Source organism: Gopherus evgoodei, chromosome 1 (genome assembly GCF_007399415.2).
Source record: "Gopherus evgoodei ecotype Sinaloan lineage chromosome 1, rGopEvg1_v1.p, whole genome shotgun sequence".
Classification (NCBI taxonomy): domain Eukaryota; kingdom Metazoa; phylum Chordata; order Testudines; family Testudinidae; genus Gopherus; species Gopherus evgoodei.
Window position 1 is genome coordinate 6,050,862 of NC_044322.1, and position 18,321 is coordinate 6,069,182.

General features: G+C 43.9%; 1 protein-coding gene across 1 annotated transcript in view; it reads left to right on the forward strand.

Moving 5' to 3' along the window:
- Positions 1-18,321, forward strand: part of RNF169 (ring finger protein 169) — a 48,859-nt gene extending 30,538 nt beyond the window's left edge. The window contains exons 3-6 of the mRNA XM_030555604.1: positions 5,177-5,323; positions 7,411-7,523; positions 8,729-8,828; positions 11,495-18,321. Of these exons, the coding sequence (XP_030411464.1) occupies positions 5,177-5,323; positions 7,411-7,523; positions 8,729-8,828; positions 11,495-12,697 (1,563 nt within the window). The 3' untranslated portion in view covers positions 12,698-18,321. The remainder of the gene's footprint in view (positions 1-5,176; positions 5,324-7,410; positions 7,524-8,728; positions 8,829-11,494) is intronic.

Consider the following 18,321-nt stretch of genomic DNA (forward strand, 5'->3'; position numbering starts at 1 on the left):
CGTGGCTATAAACATCAGAATATTGTCATCGGCCAGGTCCAGCCTCCCATATAGGTAGCACCCATGGGCTTTTAATTGCCAAAAGCACACTCAGCTGTCATTCTGCGACTTGCTCAGCCTGTTGTTGAAACCACTCCTTGCTGCTGTCGAGGTGCTCCATGCATGACTTCATAATCAATGGTATTAAGGGGTAGGCAGGGTCTCCCAGGATCACAATGGGGCATTTCTACTTCCCCTACGGTGATCTTCTGGTCTGAGAAGAAAGTCCCTGCTTGCAACTTCCTCAACAGGCCAGTGTTCTGAAAGAATGCGTGCGTCATGCACCTTTCCAGATCAGTCTGCGTTAATGTCCGTGCATTGCCTACGGTGATCCACAAGTGCCTGGAGAACCATTGAGAAGTACCCCTTCCTGTTAATGTATTCAGTGGCTAGGTGGTCTGGTTCCAGAACGGGAATATGCATGTCATCTATTGCCCCTCCACAGTTAGGGAAGCCCATTTGTGCAAAGCTATCCACAATGTCATGCATGTTGCCCAGAGTCATGGTCTTGTGGAGCAGGATGCAATTTGGCCCTGCACACTTCCATCAACACGATTCCAGCAGTCTACTTTTCCACTCTGAACTGGTTAGCAACCGATCGGTAGCAGTCTGGAGTAGCCAGCTTCCACAGTGCAATCACCACACGCTTCTCCAACGACCGGGCAGCTCTCATTCTCGTGTCCTTGTGCCTCAGGACTGGGGCAAGATCACATAGTCCCATGAATGTGGCTTTCTAAAAGTTCTGCAGCCACTGCTCGTCATCCCAGACGTGCATGACGATATGATCCCACCACTCAGTGCTTGTTTCCCGAGCCCAAAAGCGGTGTTCCACTGTGGTCAGCACCTCTGTGAATGCCACAAGCAATCTCATGTCATAGCTACTACATGTGGCAAGATCAATGCGCGCTCCTTTTGCCTTTGTAGTTTAAGGAATATCTCCACTGCCACTTGTGATGTCAGAGTGAGCACCATGTTGGCCAGCAGTGCGGGATCCATTCCTGCAGACAGAAGAGGCAGAGTACGCAGTACACAAACAGTTGAAAGATGGTGCCAGATGCGGACGGAAGCACAGGGATTGCTGGGATGCGAAGCAATGCATCATGGGACATTGGGCCAGGACCCAGGGTGCTGCGCGACCCCCCCACCTTCTCACAACTCTTTGCGGCAGAAGAGGAATAGGTGCTCTGTGGGATAGCTGCCCAGCGTGCACCGCTCCAAATACCACTGCAGGTGCCACAGGTGTGAACATACTGTTGCGCAGGCAGCTGACAGTGCGAACACACAACAGCGGTTTCCCTTCAGCGCTCTCTGAGCAGCGATATAACTGCCAGTGATGTAACTTTGCCAGTGTAGACATACCCTTAGACTTCCTCTGTGATCTAGAGCAAGTTATTTAACCTTTGTCTCAGTTTTCCTACCTGTAAAATGGGGATGATACTTGCTTACCTTCCTTATAAGTGTGAGTAATGATTGTTTAAAGTGTTTACATTTTTCTTTAAGATATAAGGCACCGTAAAAAGTCTAAATATTGACCCTAGTTTAACCCTTTGCAGTTGAATGCAGTGTAGTCTTTCTTTCCTTCTTTCTTCCCTCCCTCCATTTATTTTACTGAAGAGTGTTGATTAGATTTAGGTAATACAGTAAAATACTATTCTTGTCAGTATGGATGACTTGTTTCAGGATAAACCGGCACATTGTAAAGTTACATATTTGTTTTCCATCTTACTAAGCAAAAAAAAAAAAAAAAGATTTTCTTGTTTTGAGCAGTTTGCTTTGGGTACTTGTATTTTGCTGAGATGAGGAGGCCTTGTAATATAGGTAAATCCATAGTTGCATCCAGTTCTCTTCACACAACAGTTTTTTCCTTGGAAACTCTGTAATCAGGAGGGAAACTCCTACCTGGGGCATGTGCTGACATGTCACTTTTCAGCAGCAGGGTAGACAGAGCAGTTTCACCTAAGAAGAGGGCACCTTTTAAAGACTCCATAACCTGGACAGGTTCAAGGAAGAAAAGATGTCAAATGTGAGTTTCACAGATTCTGGAAATATATGTTGAGCATATAGGAATAGTATTTCTGATATCAAGAAACGAGAAATCTGATCACCTTAAAAAACAACCATTTTCCTTTGGATTACTTGCAAGGGATTATTCTCTGAAGCTCTGAGCACAGTGATCAGGGCCTGGGGGATATTTAAAAGGGTAACTAGGTTAAAATAAGAGCTGTTACTTATAATTACTAATAACATCTGAGATTATCAAAACTAAACTTCTAGGAATCTTTTTTTTTTTTACTTCTCGCAAGTTGGGTGTTACAAGTAAGGTCGTCTGTTTCGCTTTTTCTTTTCCTTGTGCCTTATAACGCAATGATTGCAGTGTTCATGTTGCAAATTCTTCCCTGGACTGTTTGCATTCAAACAAAAATGTTAGGCCTAAATTCCCAGGCAATCTTCCATTAATTGGAATATGGGTTGTTTCTGCTCTGGTGGTGGGTTTTTTTGTTTTTGCTTTCCCCTTTTTTCCTCCTCTCCAGGTTAGAGAAACCTGCTAATTGCAGAAGCTACTACATCCAAAGGGGTATGTATATCTGGGGAAGGGTACATGGAGGGTAACTTCCAAGCCAAATTTGGAGTTATTGGCTTCCAAACTTTATACTGTAGGGCAAACTTTGCATATGTCTAAGTCAAATGGAAGCACAGCTCTCAATTACCTTTGTACAAATATGTTATTGGATGCCAACATTAACCTTTGGCTTGCGGGAGACATATATGGTCTCCAAAACAGAGCACAAAAAGTCTTTGTCAACAAGAGATTCTTTTTTCTTTTTGTAAGGTTTTTGTAGACCTCTGCTGTTCTTAATATCCAAAGAAGATAGCCCTGAGTGTTTCCATTGATGGAGGTTATGTTTGCACCTCTTATGGTCTGTTTCAGTAAACTGATAAGTTTTTAAACATTCTTGTATGTGTCACTGTACTTGGCCGTTAAAATAAAATCCAAATATAATCATAGATTAGAAGACAAATAGATAATTCCATGTGGATTTCTACACATTTTGGGGAGAAGGGATGGAAGATGTGGGGAGGATTTGGACAGACTGCCAGAAATAACTTTTAAAAAATCCGGGTTTATTTACCTCTATTTAAATCATTATATACAGGACTCATGAACCTCTGAGTTTGTGTGTCCCATAGTAAAACAAATAGAGCAGTCCCTCTTCAATTCACACATCCCATTACTGAGTAAAGACTTGATACGAGTTCTGTAACGAGGTTCTGTATGACTCAGACCCAATTCCTTTAGTCATCTCCTGAGAAGTATTAACAAACCATGCATCGAAAGAATGTACCCTCAACCCCAACTTCAGCATTTGGTCATACAATTTTTGCTCCTGTTTTTGCCCTTCTTTCTTCACTCCCCCAGGGCGGCCGGGGGGGGTGGGGAGTGGGATAATTTGCCCTGGGCCCCGGAGGGACCCCTGCGAGAGTTTTTCTGGGCCCCTGAAGCAGGGTCCTTCACTTGCTCTAGGGGCCCCGGAAAACTCTTGCAGAGCCTGGGCCCCCGGAACTGTCTTCGGTGGCAATTGGGTGGCAGGGGATCTTTCCGCTCCGGCTGCTGCTGAAGTGCCGGTCTTTGGCAGCAATTCAGTGACGGGGAGCCCCCCACCGCCAAAGACCCCAGGCCCGCTGAATCCTCTGGGCGGCCCTGCAGTCTCCTACCCCCCACCCCCTTCCAGTGTTTGTACATTGCCTTTCTAGGCTCAGCTCCTGTAATGAGAACTCTGAATGGAGCGCTCCAACTTATCTGGATTCTGCGTGCCTAGATACATTTGAAGGATTGGGGCCATAGATTGTAAACTCTTCAAGGCAGGGTCTTTGTGCATGTCTCCAAAGTATTTAGCACACTTCTTTACACTAGTTTAAATACTATGTATTAGTATGTTATGAAATATTCTACATTAAAAATAAAATTTTTCACTCAAAAGTATTTTTGCAGTCATTACAATTTTTAGCGTGTTTGTTCACTAATTTTATTTCTTCTGTAAATTAAAAACACCTTGATAGCCAGGAAAGGAAACGCAACAAACTGATGACTAAAGGAGAACCAGAAAATATGGCAGTTGAAACGTTGTTGGAATTAACAGTTCTGTTTAATGATGAACAAATCATCACAACCTCTCAGGATTTTTTTTGGAGCCGATCTCTATGGACCAAGATACTGGTGAAAGCCTAAAAGTGGGAGAAGTCTAGAACCTGGGGGGGAAATATTCACTGCTCAAAAGCTTGATTTTCATATTCTCCTAGCCCAAATTTAGAGGTGGTGGCAGGGAAGGAGGAGAACGCTCATGAGAAGGAAGCGTGAGAACAAAGCACTGAGAGTTGCAGTACCTCACGGCTTTAAAGAACATTTACTGTGATCACGTGGGCAAATATTTACTATTGATTGATTAAATATCAGATGCTCCCCCACCCCCGACTTTGGGCACCCCCAATCTGTGGTGGTGGTGCACTAAGCACTGCCTGCCGACATCTGTCTGTAGACTCCCAGTATCGGGTGTGGGAGGCAGCGCTGTAACCTGGGCGAAGATTAACTTAAAGGGTACTGTCAGTGTGTCTAACAAACGGAACACACTTCATTATAACCCTTTTGAAGATCAAAACAGAAATCTTTGCTTGAGGGAGGGTTCTGTGTGTGTATTGTATGGTTCCACGTTGCACCTTTGTCGTAGGATCCCATATAAGTGGCTGTCTTAAAGTAGACAAAACTACTTGTCATGCTTTACAAACAGATGCAAGGAAAAAGGCTGTGTCGAATACTGGTCCTAACAACGCCGCTGCCAGTTTAAGATGTGTAAAGACTGTAATAGCCTTGGTACTTAATAGTGCGTGTTAGTGTCAAAACACTTCTCAAAAACTTGTCCTCAGAACGTTCCTGTGAAGTAAATGATGGCCCTATTTATGGATGGGGAAACTGAGGCATGTGGCAAGATTAAGGGACTTTCCTACAGTGAATCATTGTAAGATACCAGGATTAGAATACAGGATTTTCTGGCTCCCAGTTCCATGTTTAATTCAACAGATACATTGCCTGTATTAACAGCCTATTTCAAGTATATTGTCTCCTTTGTTATTTTACTGCTAGTTGAGGGAAGAAAAATTACAAGAGGAAAAAACGTCTGAGGATCTGATCCACAAGCTAATTCTAGAAGACATGGAAGGGGGAAAAAGAAAAATGGAAGAACAGCAAAAAAAAGATGAAACACTAATGCTTAAAATGAATCAAGAATGTGTAAGTAAAGAACAGATTTAAAAATTTTATTAAAGTGACTGTTTGAAATGAAATATACGCAGGTTGAGAGGGAAAGGTACTGTACATCTGGGGTCAGGCTTGGGTTAGGGGGGGTTACAGATATCATTTGCAAGGATGAAAAGATACATACATATCGCATAACTGGCATATACCCAGATTGGGGTGCAAGAGTTTTTAAAATGTCAGTGGATAAGTGGGCTCGGGTACGCCATCCATGGGATGAATAAGGAGTCCAAGTCAGTATCGGTGGAGCGGATAAGTGTGTGGGTGGGTGCGTTCTTTGGTCCTTCAGGGAAGGAAGTGGGTTATTTCCCTGGTTGGCTGTCTCGGTTACTCAGTGTGGTATTGGCAGTGTCCGGTGATGTGTTCGGTATAAATGTCTCTGGACCACCTGATGGTGTCGGACACCATGAGCTGTCTCATGAACCGGGCGTAGCGTTGGCCAACCCCGCAAGCTCAGAACTGGCTCGTTGCGGGGGTCCCACGAGCCCAAGGCTCCCACGATCAGGGTGTGTACCTGGACTTCGTAGCCCTGGGCTCATCCCAGGTACAGCATTAAACCTACGCAGGACTGACTGGATTCAGTCCTGGATCATTAATCACTTTTCTAGATCTAATGTCTCCAACTCCTGCACAGTTGAAACTAGGAGCTATATGTCATTGGAGGGGATGGTGTCCCTAGCCTGTTTGCCAGAGGCTGGGAATGGGCGACAGGGGATGGATCACTTGGTGATTACCATTCTGTTCATTCCCTCTGGGGCACCTGGCATTGGCCACTGTCAGAAGACCGGATACTGGGCTGGATGGACCTTTGGTCTGATCCAGTATAGCCATTCTTATGAAGCTGTAGCTTCCCAGGAGAACTTGTTTGAAGGACCTGAGATACCAGACTGTACAGTTGTGGTATTTTTAGCTATAGGAAACCTACCTTAGGTCATCTTTTAGAGGTTTGAATAACTCTTCTGTGCATTGTACATTTGGATTCCATAGTGACTAAGGCACCTGGCTGTAGGGGGAAGGAAGGCAAGAAACAGTCCCAGTAACATTTTAAAAACTCTCTCTAAAGCATTCCTAAAGTAGTTCATCTGTAATACATGTGACCTTTTTGGAATACAGGATGATGTGGAATGAAGGTTTCATTGGCTCCCATTTGGTGTGGCCTATTAAACTCACTTCTGGCTTCCCCATTCATGAGTAACGTGGTCATTTCAAACACGTGGTGATAAAACCTGTATAGCAAACCACTGCATGTATCCTCTCTCTTTCTCACACACATACAGACTTGTAGAAATACACATCTACAAATACATACAATATGAGTCATCAGGGGACTGTATGTCAGCATGGTAAAAGAGTAACTTCTTGTTTAGCTTTGTCTCTTGCCCATATCAGTCATAGACTGTGTAGAAAGCACCATATAATAGTTTACGGCTGATAAAAGATTATGCTGATATCAAACTGTTGCTCCCTTAGTATTGTTTGCTGGATGAATTACTATGGGCTCTGAGTCCTGTAGTATTTGATAATGAAAAGTTTGTCACTGAACCACAGCTGCACATATGAGTAGTGAGTGTGTGCAAGGTCTTCTGATTAGAAATTATGCCTTTCAATTAATTCAATGGGGGGAGGGATAGCCCAGGGGTTTGAGCATTGGCCTGCTAAATCCAGGGTTGTGAGTTCAATCCTTGAGGGCGGCCATTTAGGGATCTGGGGCAAAAATCTGTCTGGGGATAGGTCCTGCTTTGAGCAGGGGGTGGGACTAGATGACCTCCCAAGGTTTCCAACCCTGATATTCTATGATTCTTTGAGTTCTTTTTTTTTCCCCAAGTGGCAAAAACATTAGGCTAGATCTTCAGCTGACATAAATTGCTGTAGCTCAAGGGAAGTTAATAGATCAGTGACACTATACACTAGCTGGCAGTCTGTCTCATTCTGTTCTTTACATACTTCAAATGTCACCACTACATGGGCTTTTGGAGACTTGAAACATTTTCCCAAGGAAAAATAACTATTTCCTGAGTGACTTTTTTGTGCATGCCAGCTGATTCTTCCTTTATTAACTTCAGTTTCCAGAACGCCTCTCGGATTCAGAGAATGAAGAACCATTCCGGAGCAAACATACACATCGGTCGGCTTTTGTCTCCAAAGGCAGCGCCTATTCTTTCGCCTTTCTGACAGGGTAAGAAACAGACTTAGTTCACACTGGCTGTCCATTACGAACATAAATATTGCTCAAGTCAATTTTTTATTCTAAACGTCCCTGAAGTACTTAAATCTAATTAAAACAGTCACCACAGCCCAAAATAAGTTATTGCTGTTTTAGAAAACTTAGTATTGAATAATTGGTAAAATATAATCGTAGAATCCATAGAAATGTAGGGCTGGCAGGGACTTCAAGAGGTCATCAAGTCCAACCCCCTGCGCTGAGGCAGGACCAAGTAAACCTGGACCATCCCTGACAGGTGTTTGTCCAACCTTTTCTGAAAACCTCTGACGAGGATTCCAAACCTCCCTTGGAAGCCTGTTCCAGTGCTTAACTATTAGCTCTAGTTGATATCTAAAACTCCCATGCTGCAGATTAAGCCCATTACTTCTTGTCCTGTCTTCAGTGGACATGGAGAACAATCACCATCCTCTTTATAACAGCCCTTTACATATTTGTAGACTTATCAGGTCATCCCTCAATCTGCTTTTCTCAAGACTAAACATGCCCAGTTTTTTTTAACCTTTTCTCATAGGCTAATTTTTCTAAATCCTTGATCGTGAATAGGACCAATTTGTCCCACGGTTGCCATAGAATTCTTGAGGATGAATGCACTGGGTATGTGTCCTTTGAAGGCTGTATTGTAAAATTCATTACATTTACGGTCTCTGTACTCTATAAAGATCTACATGGTAGGGTCATACATAAAAACATTTGTTTATACAGGTCTCAAAAGGGGCAGGGCACTTTACAGCAACAATGCCAAGAGCTGGCCCCTGCTCCAAGGAGCTGCTTATATAACTTTACTCTCATTGGTTGTATCAAGTGTACCAAGTGGGGGAGATTGAGTAGGACAGGACAAGGGTTTCTGTAATGTCATGCATTTATTCAGGGCTAAATTATGGCTTTGCCATAAGCCCTGGGTGTAGAGCCGTGTGTTGTTGCAGTGGCCCAGGAAACAGATCAGTCATAATCTCCCTCCATGTTCCCCCTGCTCTGATAGTTGGGAGGTGTCCTGTGGAAGCTAGAGTCTGTCTTGGTGGCTACCTCTGCCTCCTGCATGACACAGGTAACTGGCGCACATAAGCAGAATGAACTATGTGCCCAGCTTGACGGTGCCATGAAATTTGCTGTTTTAAGTTAATACACAGTCTAATGTTTTACATATCCCTCATTTTTAGGAACCTAACCTCCAAACTGGAAAGGAGTCAGAGTTGCAGTGACACCATTCAAGATCGATCAAAGAGCAGGCAGAGATCAGCCCCAGCCAACAGAACAAAGGTACCAGATGTTTTTGGAAATCTGTTCCATCCAGTGAGGGAGAAGTTTGTACATTTCATAGAAATGTTGAAGGCTATACAGTGACAGTTACATGGAGATCATCTATCTATCGGTCAAAAAAATTGTTGTCGGCAGAGGCGTGATGTTAAATCGGTATGGCTAATCAGTCCCTTACGACTTACAGCAGGAGCTGACTGCCAGTCCAGGTTGGAAGTAATTGAACAGAAAAACGGACCACGCACACACTTTTTCCCTAGCATCATGTGGTAGCAGGGAATTCGAAGGGTACTCCCATTTCCTTTTTTGTTAATCAGATTTCTTTTCAAACCTGATTTACTGGTTGTTTAAAAAACAAATCTCACAAGCTTGAAAAAAACTGTCTCCATTCCACCCCCAAACTACTTTTTAACCTCTGCATTTTAGCGAAAAGTTATTCCACCCCTCCACACCCCCTACCATGCACCCCTTGCAGATTAGTTTTAAAGTGGAGCGGAAATGATCATTGTTGACTTGGTCTCTGTCTCCTTCCTTGTGCACCATCACTGATTAACATCGCTTCTCTAGGAACAGTTGGTCTAGTCTTGCCCTTGCTGAAGTCTGTGGAGCTCTCTTTGTGAATGAACTGGTGCTACAGGCCAGCAGAGGGAGCCTATGGCACAGATGGGCTTCAGTAAGAGTTGTGGCTACCAAGCACCTCTGAAAATCCAACCCATGATTTTCTCAGGCAAATGTCCATCTGCTGTTCCAGCCTAATTACTGGGCTGCTGTTGCACATCTGGCAGACTTCTTCCTTTGCATGATTTCTGAGACTCTAAGGCCTTGTAGCACCATCAGCCCCAGGATTTGGTCTCCCCAGCATCAGCAATTTGATTGATATCACTCTGGGCTTTTACTCCACTACTGCTCTCCACATACTGGGCCATTTTCTGCCTCTCTGGCTTGCAGGCTCCTGGTGCCTGGCAGAAGCATCATACAACACAGTGGATTCAGTCAGTTTTACCTAATCCAGTCACACCAAGTATCAGGTGCCTCATGTCCACTTCAGGAGGCCCAGCCCAGTCAAGGCAGGAGATGGGGATGTAGCATGTTTCAAAGGGCTTCAGTGGTAGGGCCGCCATATGAGACCTGTGGCTCTTTGGCTCTTCTCCTGCCTTCCCTCCACTCTCTGCTGAGTCTTCCTGCATAGAGATGGGGTGTCCCCTGCAGCCATTGGCTGAGCTCTTGCTCCAGAACTTTCCTCTCTCCCACTGTACCTTACGTCCATCTGAGCCTTCACTTCCAGTCAGGGCCGCCCGGGGGGCGGGGGGGCAAGTGGGGCAATTTGCCCCAGGCCCGGGGCCCCACACGGGCCCGCGAGCCCTGGTCGAGAATCCCTTCCCTGGCTACAGGTGCCTTTTTAATTTTTACTCACCCAGAAGCAGTCCGGGTCTTCGGTGGCACTTCGGTGGCGGGTCCTTCAGTGCTGCCGAAGACGCGGAGCGAGCAAAGGACCCGCCACCGCCGCTGCCGAAGACTCGGAGCACTGCCCGGTGAGTACAAGCGCTGCAGCGGGTAGCACCTTTTTTTTTGTCTGCTTCCCCCTCTTTTCCCCAGGCCCCGGAATCCTCTGGGCGGCCCTGCCTCCAGTCACCAAAGGGAAGCTCCACTCTTCCTCCACATCTCCCTGTCCAGCACGAGATCTTCATGACCTCATTCTCCCCAGAGCTTCCCTTTTTTCAAGAAGGAATAAGGAACCATCCATCTTCTGCCTGAATCTTTACAGGGACTGTCCACTTTCTGCACTGAATCCCCTTCTCTTCAGCTTCTGCTTCATCTTCATTTCACAAGTGGGTGGGGAAAATCATGCTGAGAATCCAGTAACTGTGGGACGCCTAAGGAATCCTTGGGATAGCCACTTGGTGAGGAACCCAGCTTGCTAGATGGGGAGATCCTCAGTAGGTCCTGCTCAGGTGACATAAATAGTCTTTCTGACAAGGTCCAAAGTACTGTGGACCTCTCTGAGGTCACAGTCATGGGCCATGATGCTAAAAAAAAGGACCCTCTTAGATGACCTAATCTAGTGGTTCTCACACTGTGGGTCAGGAACCCATTCCATGGTTATCAACCTCTCTTTGTCATGTGCTTCAAGCGTTTGCCATCACTACGGCTAGCTACTCTCCATCCCTTTGATGTCCCAAGCACAGCCGTTCTGCCAAGGATGAATTTGGGACCCAGGCTGTGCTGGATTCCAGTGCACCCTGGTTACCTGCAGGCCTTTCAATGTGCTCTAATCAACCACAGTCACTTAGTCTGACTTGCTGCAGGATCTGGAGCACCCCAGGCTGCATTCCAGATTAGACAGTGCACAACTGAATGGAAGACAAGCAGGACTGCAGGACCTAGCCCCAGGGCTGGACTTAGTGCTCGTTATTAACGTGGTAGGATAAGGAAGTTGCTGGCCCAAGCGGAAGAAGGTGGCTGAAGCTGCTGGCTGGTACAGCAGACATCGTGGCCTGATAAACAGGTACAGTTGCCTGAAAGATTAGGAACTAGTGGTCTAGTTAATTGTTTGTGATTTGCAGCATCTTCTGTTCTCTCACAGATTCATCCATTTCACTCTTACTCTGGTCCCTCTTTTTAGATCACCACAATGACAAACTTTCTAATCTCGATGACTTGTCTTACAGGTTCCATCAGTGACCAGTGCGTCAACTCCCATCGTTGGAGTTTTGTCATCCACCCAAAACAATCGCTGTCTCTCTGCCCCAGATTTGACAGCAGAGAAGCGTCTGGTTTTCAACTCTGTTTCGTCACTCTCCATTCTGCACAAGCCAGAGCGATCCATCAGCCCTGAGAGCAATGACAGTATCTCAGAAGAGCTGAATCATTTCAAACCTATTGTCTGCTCACCATGCACTCCTCCCAAGAGGCTTCCTGACGGCAAAGTCTTGAGTCCTTTGATTATAAAGTCTACTCCAAGGAACCTCAACCGAAGCCTGCAGAAACCAACCACCTATGAAGCTAGTCCCAGAATCCTGAAAAAATGGGAGCAAATATTTCAGGAGCGCCAGATTAAAAAGACTCTCTGTAAAGCTACCCTTACATCTCTGGCTTCAGAGACTGGAGAGGACTTTCTGGTTCCTGACATTGCTAACTCCAACAAAGAGCAGCCACGAATGTTAAATGATCAAATTCCACCTGGTTCTGCGGCACACACAAACACAGAGTTAGATTATTGCCCTTCGATCAGTGAAGTGAAGCTCGAAAGGACTGGTAACAAGAAAAACTGTTCACAGGCCTTAACAATGGATGGCAGTTTCTCTGAACTAGATACAAGGTCAAATGGAACCTCTCTGAACACTCAAATTTCAGATGTGTCTGAAGTAAAAACAAATTCATATCTGGACAAATCTGGTCATTATTTTTGCCCCAATGCTAAGACAAGAAGAATAATTGGAGTCAACCCAGCGCTGCCAGGGAACAGTATGCTAGGAGTTTCTGTCAAGACAGCAGGAAAAAAGCAGCTGAAATACCTGAACAACAGTGAATTGATCACCGTACAAAATGGTACCTGCAATTCTGTTGAAAACGTTATTGGTGAACAGCCCCCTTCATTGAGACGAGGACGAAAGAGACACTGTAAAACAAAGCACTTGGAACAGAATGGTTCGGTTAAAAGACTGAGGCAGACAGCTGGCGAGATGGGCTTGGCCACAGCTGATTCTTTAGTGAGGGAGATGGAACAGAAGCTGCAGCAGGAGGAGGAAGACAGGAGGCTGGCCTTACAACTGCAGCGAATTTTTGACAGTGAAAACAGGACAATGGATAGGCGGAAAGGAAGAGTAGATCAATATCTCTTGCGGTCAAAGAGCACTACAGGTGCAAAGTAGCACTTAGGAACAATGTTGCCTTTTGTAGAGGACATGAGGTTTATCAAAATATCCTACAGGAGGAACTATTTTCTTGTCATACTACCACCCACAAATTTTTTTTTTCTTTTTGATGGTAAGACATTTTAGATCCAGTTCACACTGAAGCCAGGGTCCTTGCAGGTTAAAAACAAAAATTCACCTGTCCCGTTTTGTCCATCACTCTGAAAGACAACTGATCCTCACCATATATATGCTGAAATGTACTTAAACATAGTAGGTGACATTTCTGAGTTAAATGCTGATGGTGACCATCTTACTAAGGCAATGGGATACTAAGAGTATATGATCCTAATGATAAGGACCTTGTCAATCCACCATCCAGCCTGCTGCATCATGTCAGGCAGAAATTAGCGATTGAAAACACATTTATGTAAATCATCCAGACTGTTTATTTCCAACACCCCAATCCTGTGCTTGTTTCACTCTCTCCCTTATATTGCAGCCAGATACTGTGAATGGATCGTAAGTTATAACATAGTGATGTAAACTCCCTGGTTTGTGATAACCTTGTAACAATGGGACCCCTTAAGAAAGAGGCTATGAGCCATGCTTTCTCCTTTATGTCCTAAGGAGCAAATGGAGACATCCATAGTGGATACGATTCAGTAACACCTTCCAGGGGCACAACAAATGAAATACATTAGACAGCGTAGATCAGAGGTTATTGTAATGAGACCAAATGAAATGTAGGAAACCTGCAAACCAAGGATTTTACGGAAAATGCATTGTTGAAGACTAGTTAATCGATGTTGGTAATTATCGCAGAAAACTTAGCTACAAAGAAAAGGCAAAGTGAATACTTCCAACCCACTCTCTTGGGATGGCACGAAGGTGAAACCAACCAGTCAATGTGGTTTCGCTTATCTTGGACATTTAGGAAGAGAAGCATCAGGAAGGAAGGAAGCCACCCAAATGAATCCATTTGACAGTGGCAGCATGGGAGCCCCGTGTACTGCTCATTCCCTAGGTATAAACCGGCCAGGGTTGGGTTGGGGAATGTGTGCACTTGCAGTCGTAGTATTACTTAGCACTTAGTGGACTATTTATCCAGAGGTTTCAAAGCATTTGGTAGCAGCAAGGGCCATTATCTTCACTTTAGAGATGTAGAAACCGAGGCACAAAAGTTACAATTTTCAAAACAGCTGCTAATTTTGGGCCCCTGCCATTCCAGTTGAAGTAATTGGGAGCTGGGGGTGCTCGGCCCTTTTAAAATTCTTGGTCCTAGATCTCCCAAACGAGGCTCTCCAAAACAGTGGCATCCAGTTAGTTGACATTTCAGCCTATCAACTGGCCCAGGGTCAGTGGTAGAGTTGGGAATAGAACCCAGGACTCTTGACTAGCCCAGGACCCTATCCAGTGGAGAGCGTGTTCTCCACCCCACATGCAGCAATCACCATGTGAAGCCCTTTCCAAGTGAGAATTCCCACAAGGCTTTCACCGTTGAGCTTAATGCCACAGTCTGGCCCAAATCACTCTGATGCTTTAAGCAGCCTGACAAAGTCTGTCTGCCTGCCTGCGGTGTGGAGGGTGTTCGATTTTCTCTCTTGGACCAATTGCAAGGAATATAGATCAATGCATTAGGTAAGGTAAATGACCATGCTCCTTGTTAATGGGTGCCCTTCCTTCCCAAAGAACCCCTGCTTTTCTCCCTTTCACCTCAGGCCTGTCCTTGGCAATTGTTTCACCGAGTGAAATAACTTTCTCGATTACCACCAGTAATGGGCTCAGAAATGTCACTCTTTGAATCTTGAATTTCGGACCTAGATGATGGATCTTCTTTTCTGTCAGTGGAATTTTTTTCCCCTTTCAGAAACGTGAGTCTGCCAGTTTAATATCTTGTTGCTCCTTATGCCAGGTGATGCTGGCATTTTAAAGAGCTACCTGAAACACGCTGCACCAGCAGTACACCAAGCAGCTGGCAAAACTTGCAGCTGATCTGTGGAGTGCTGGGAGGTTCTGCTAGTGCAGCATATAAGAAGCTGATATAAAAGGATTTTAATAGTTCATCTGTTTCTGCTGTGTCTTTTGCTCTCTCCTTCCATCTTAAATGATGAGGAATGGCTTGCCTTCCTGGCAACGAAGGAATTGGTTTTGCTTGCCACTTATTCATATAACTACAAGGACCCTGAAGCTTTTTACTGCTTTAAACTGGATTTTTTTTAAAAAAAAATCTTATATTTTAATGGATAAAATTTATATATTTTAAATACTATATTTCAACAGATTGACACTTTCATTTTGAGAAATCTTGTAGTAATGATGACATAATATATATCTCGTATTAACACACACAAACTACTGGCTATTCAACTAATATGTGAAGCCAGGAAGTTGATGCTGGTTTTCTGAACTCTCTTAGACTGGACTGCTGTGCCTAACTCTTGTAGCTCATGGGTTGTGTATTATTGTATCCTCTTTGGAGAGGAAATTCTGCCCTTAGTTACACACTTGCAACCTCTCTGGGCCAAATGCAAAGCTGATTTTAAGCTGATACGACTCCCGTGACTTGACCTGCATTACACTCACTTAAGCCAGCAGTGAATTTGAAGGAAACTTGATTGAAGTCAGTGGGTTTGCATGGGTCAGAGTTACTGATGGTCAAATTTGGTCTCATCAGTACTCACGAACAGCAGAGTACATTAAGGATGGAACAACAATCTTTAATCCTGAATTTCCTTTATTTTTGTTCCGAGCAAAAGCTTTTTTACACTATCCAAGTGTATTCATTATTTTTTTCCTAGTCTCTCTTTCAACAGCCCCTTATCCGGTCCCACCCAAGTGAATATCTTGAAACAGGCTTCCTTACTCAATTACCGTGGCTTGTTCTAGGCCTGGGCTGCTGGCTTTTTTTAAAACAAAAGAGCTTTTGAGAAACTCACTTTCTGTGGGTTTCAAAAAGCTGAATGTATCTTTCCTTAGAAGGAGATTTTGAGTCCTACCCACCTAGGCCAGTGTCCTTCTGTGTGGTTTTTTTTAAAAAGGTCACTTAAACACGTGGGTTTTGTGTGTTAATTTCATGTGTTAATTTTGTTTTTATTTTAAATCTGAGTCTCAATGGAAGTGCAGGAGCCATTGCCTCAGGACAGTTCCTCAAGCTAACACAGCTTGATAGAAAAGAACCATGCTAGAATGTCTGTTACATACTTTATTATCTACGGGTCGTTCACACAAAGGGCCCTACTCTGCAAATTGTTACATGATTAATCCAAGGCCCTGATTCCACTGAAATTAATACAGAGCTCCCAATGGGTGCAGGTCCGGACCATCATAGAAAAGCCCTTACAAAGTATGGTCCATTGTATCAGTATTTATTTAAGGAGGCCTTTGATTTTGGGATCCTCTTGTGGAGTAACAGTGGATCCTAAAAATCTGTCACTTTTTTTTTTATGAGACATTATTACTTGTATGCAGAGCATCTTTAAATAATGTGGCAGGGTTGGTTTCAATATTTCCAAGGGGTGCTTGTCCACAAAAGACAGTGCAGGATTTTAGTCCATTAATTTCAGCCTTTCTTAAAAGAAAACTAGTTTATATTTATAATTTTATCCTCCATCTAGTTGCTTAAAGATCAAGACAGACAGTTTCCAGCTTGCTAGAATAGATGCAGTCCTACTCCTTTAAAGTCAGTGAGAGCAGGATTGGGCCCATACCGCCTGATCCAAAGTCCACTGAAGTCAATGGGAGTCTTTCCACTAACTCTGCTGGGCTTTGGATCAGACACCTGGTTTGTGCATCTCCATGTGCACTTAGCTGGGGAGGCTGGAGACGCGAGTTGATGGAATGTTGATGACTCTGTTGGAATCTTTTACTACTTTAACATCATGAACAGTGTTTTTATTATTTACTAGAAAAGCTTGGGTAAAAAAATAGGGTACTATATACACCTGCACTTCAAACAACAGAAGTTCCCAGCCCTTCGTGCATTCAGAGGGCAAATTTACACTTCCTTTGACACAGCTAATGCCAAGTGAGAAGTATCAGTAAAACAGCGGCTCTGGTGGAGACACCAGAACCATGGATGGAGTCAAAGATCTCCACGTTTGGAGACACTAAAACAAGAAAAGATTTTATTAAAAAATCTCTTTTGGCCATTGTTTTGCATCCTCCTTTCTGATCTAACATTCTCTAAGGAATTGAAGCTACTCCCTGCACTTTGCAAGAAGGTGAAGGCATGTACAAATTCTTCCAGAATGTGAATGTTTCTCACCTTACTGCCCTCCTGTAAGCTAAAATGGGGCTCAGCTGTGGGGGCCCTGTGGCTGGTGAAGTAATTGCACTGCTTGTTGCACTTCCTTGTGACAAGAAGGGGTGGGATTAGGGATTTCATTTAGTAGCTGAATGACTGAATCTGCCAAAGATGCCACAGGACTTTAAACCAACTCTGACTGTAGATTTCTAGATGGGGTGAAAAAAATGTATTAAGGGTCTTTGGGGGGGCGGTTAATGACTACAGACATCAGTAAACAAATGAAGGATAAGTGCCAAAAGAGTGGATTGTGCAAAAGATGATTGTATAACACTGTCCTATATTGTCAGTATTTTTTCTTCAAATGGTATTGTACATGCAGTATGGATTAGTCTTGAAGTACAGCTTAATCAAGTGCTTCTTTGTCTTTTGTCAATGAAAGCAAAGGGGAGATAGACGCCTTAAAGACTATAACTGATTTTAAAACCAGGCCTTTAGCCATGCATCAAGGAGATAGCCCTGCAGTGCTCTCTGCTGGACTTTCCAGACCTCTTTGCCATCTTCTAGCTTTCAAGTGAAAGGTTGATAAGGAGCCTGTCCTGTGCAGTGGGAAAATATTTCATCAAAACCAATCCTTTCTGATTTTTAAAGGGGACGAGAGATGAAAACTAAAGACCATTCCTTGTTCAACTTTTGCATGTGGACATGAAGGTCCAGCAAGTCACTTATCGAGCTCTATGGGATCTTTGGTAGATCTTCACAATGAGCTCAAAACTGTGCCATGTCTGCTGATTGAACTGTAGCTCAGAAACCAGAACGGTCTCTCTCCATGTTGTACATGAGTTTGATGTAAACTGTTTTCTTCCCCGTATCTCTAAAACACTGCAACGCATCAAAGAGATAGAGAATTAGCTATTCACTATGCAAAGAAAAAATCGTTTAACTGATGGGATCATGTGTATGCCTGGTTTTCTGGTGTTTACTGTCAAATTGTTTAAAACAAATATAGATGTTGCTACATTTTTTCCAATATGCTTTAAATTATGGTGCTTTGGTGTATCCTCAACTTGCTGTTCAAAAACCAGTGCAGTAAAAGACAAAAGGTCATTTAGGGCCTCAGCTGAAACACTGGCTTCATCAGAAAATTATAAAACACATCAGAGTTTACTGAGAGCTTATTTACTTGCATGTGTATAATGTGTGGGTAAAATAACATGTGGGGACATGGTTCTATCAGACTGTTGCTTCTGTTATTTCAAGCAGAGTGAAAAATCCCCAGACTCCCCCTGTGTCAGTCGTACAAATACCTTGTACAGTTTAACAGCAGAGAAGAGGGCTCTAATCCTAGGACAAAGGCAGAAGTTAAAATAGAATAAAACAAGGTTCTTGTAGTGAA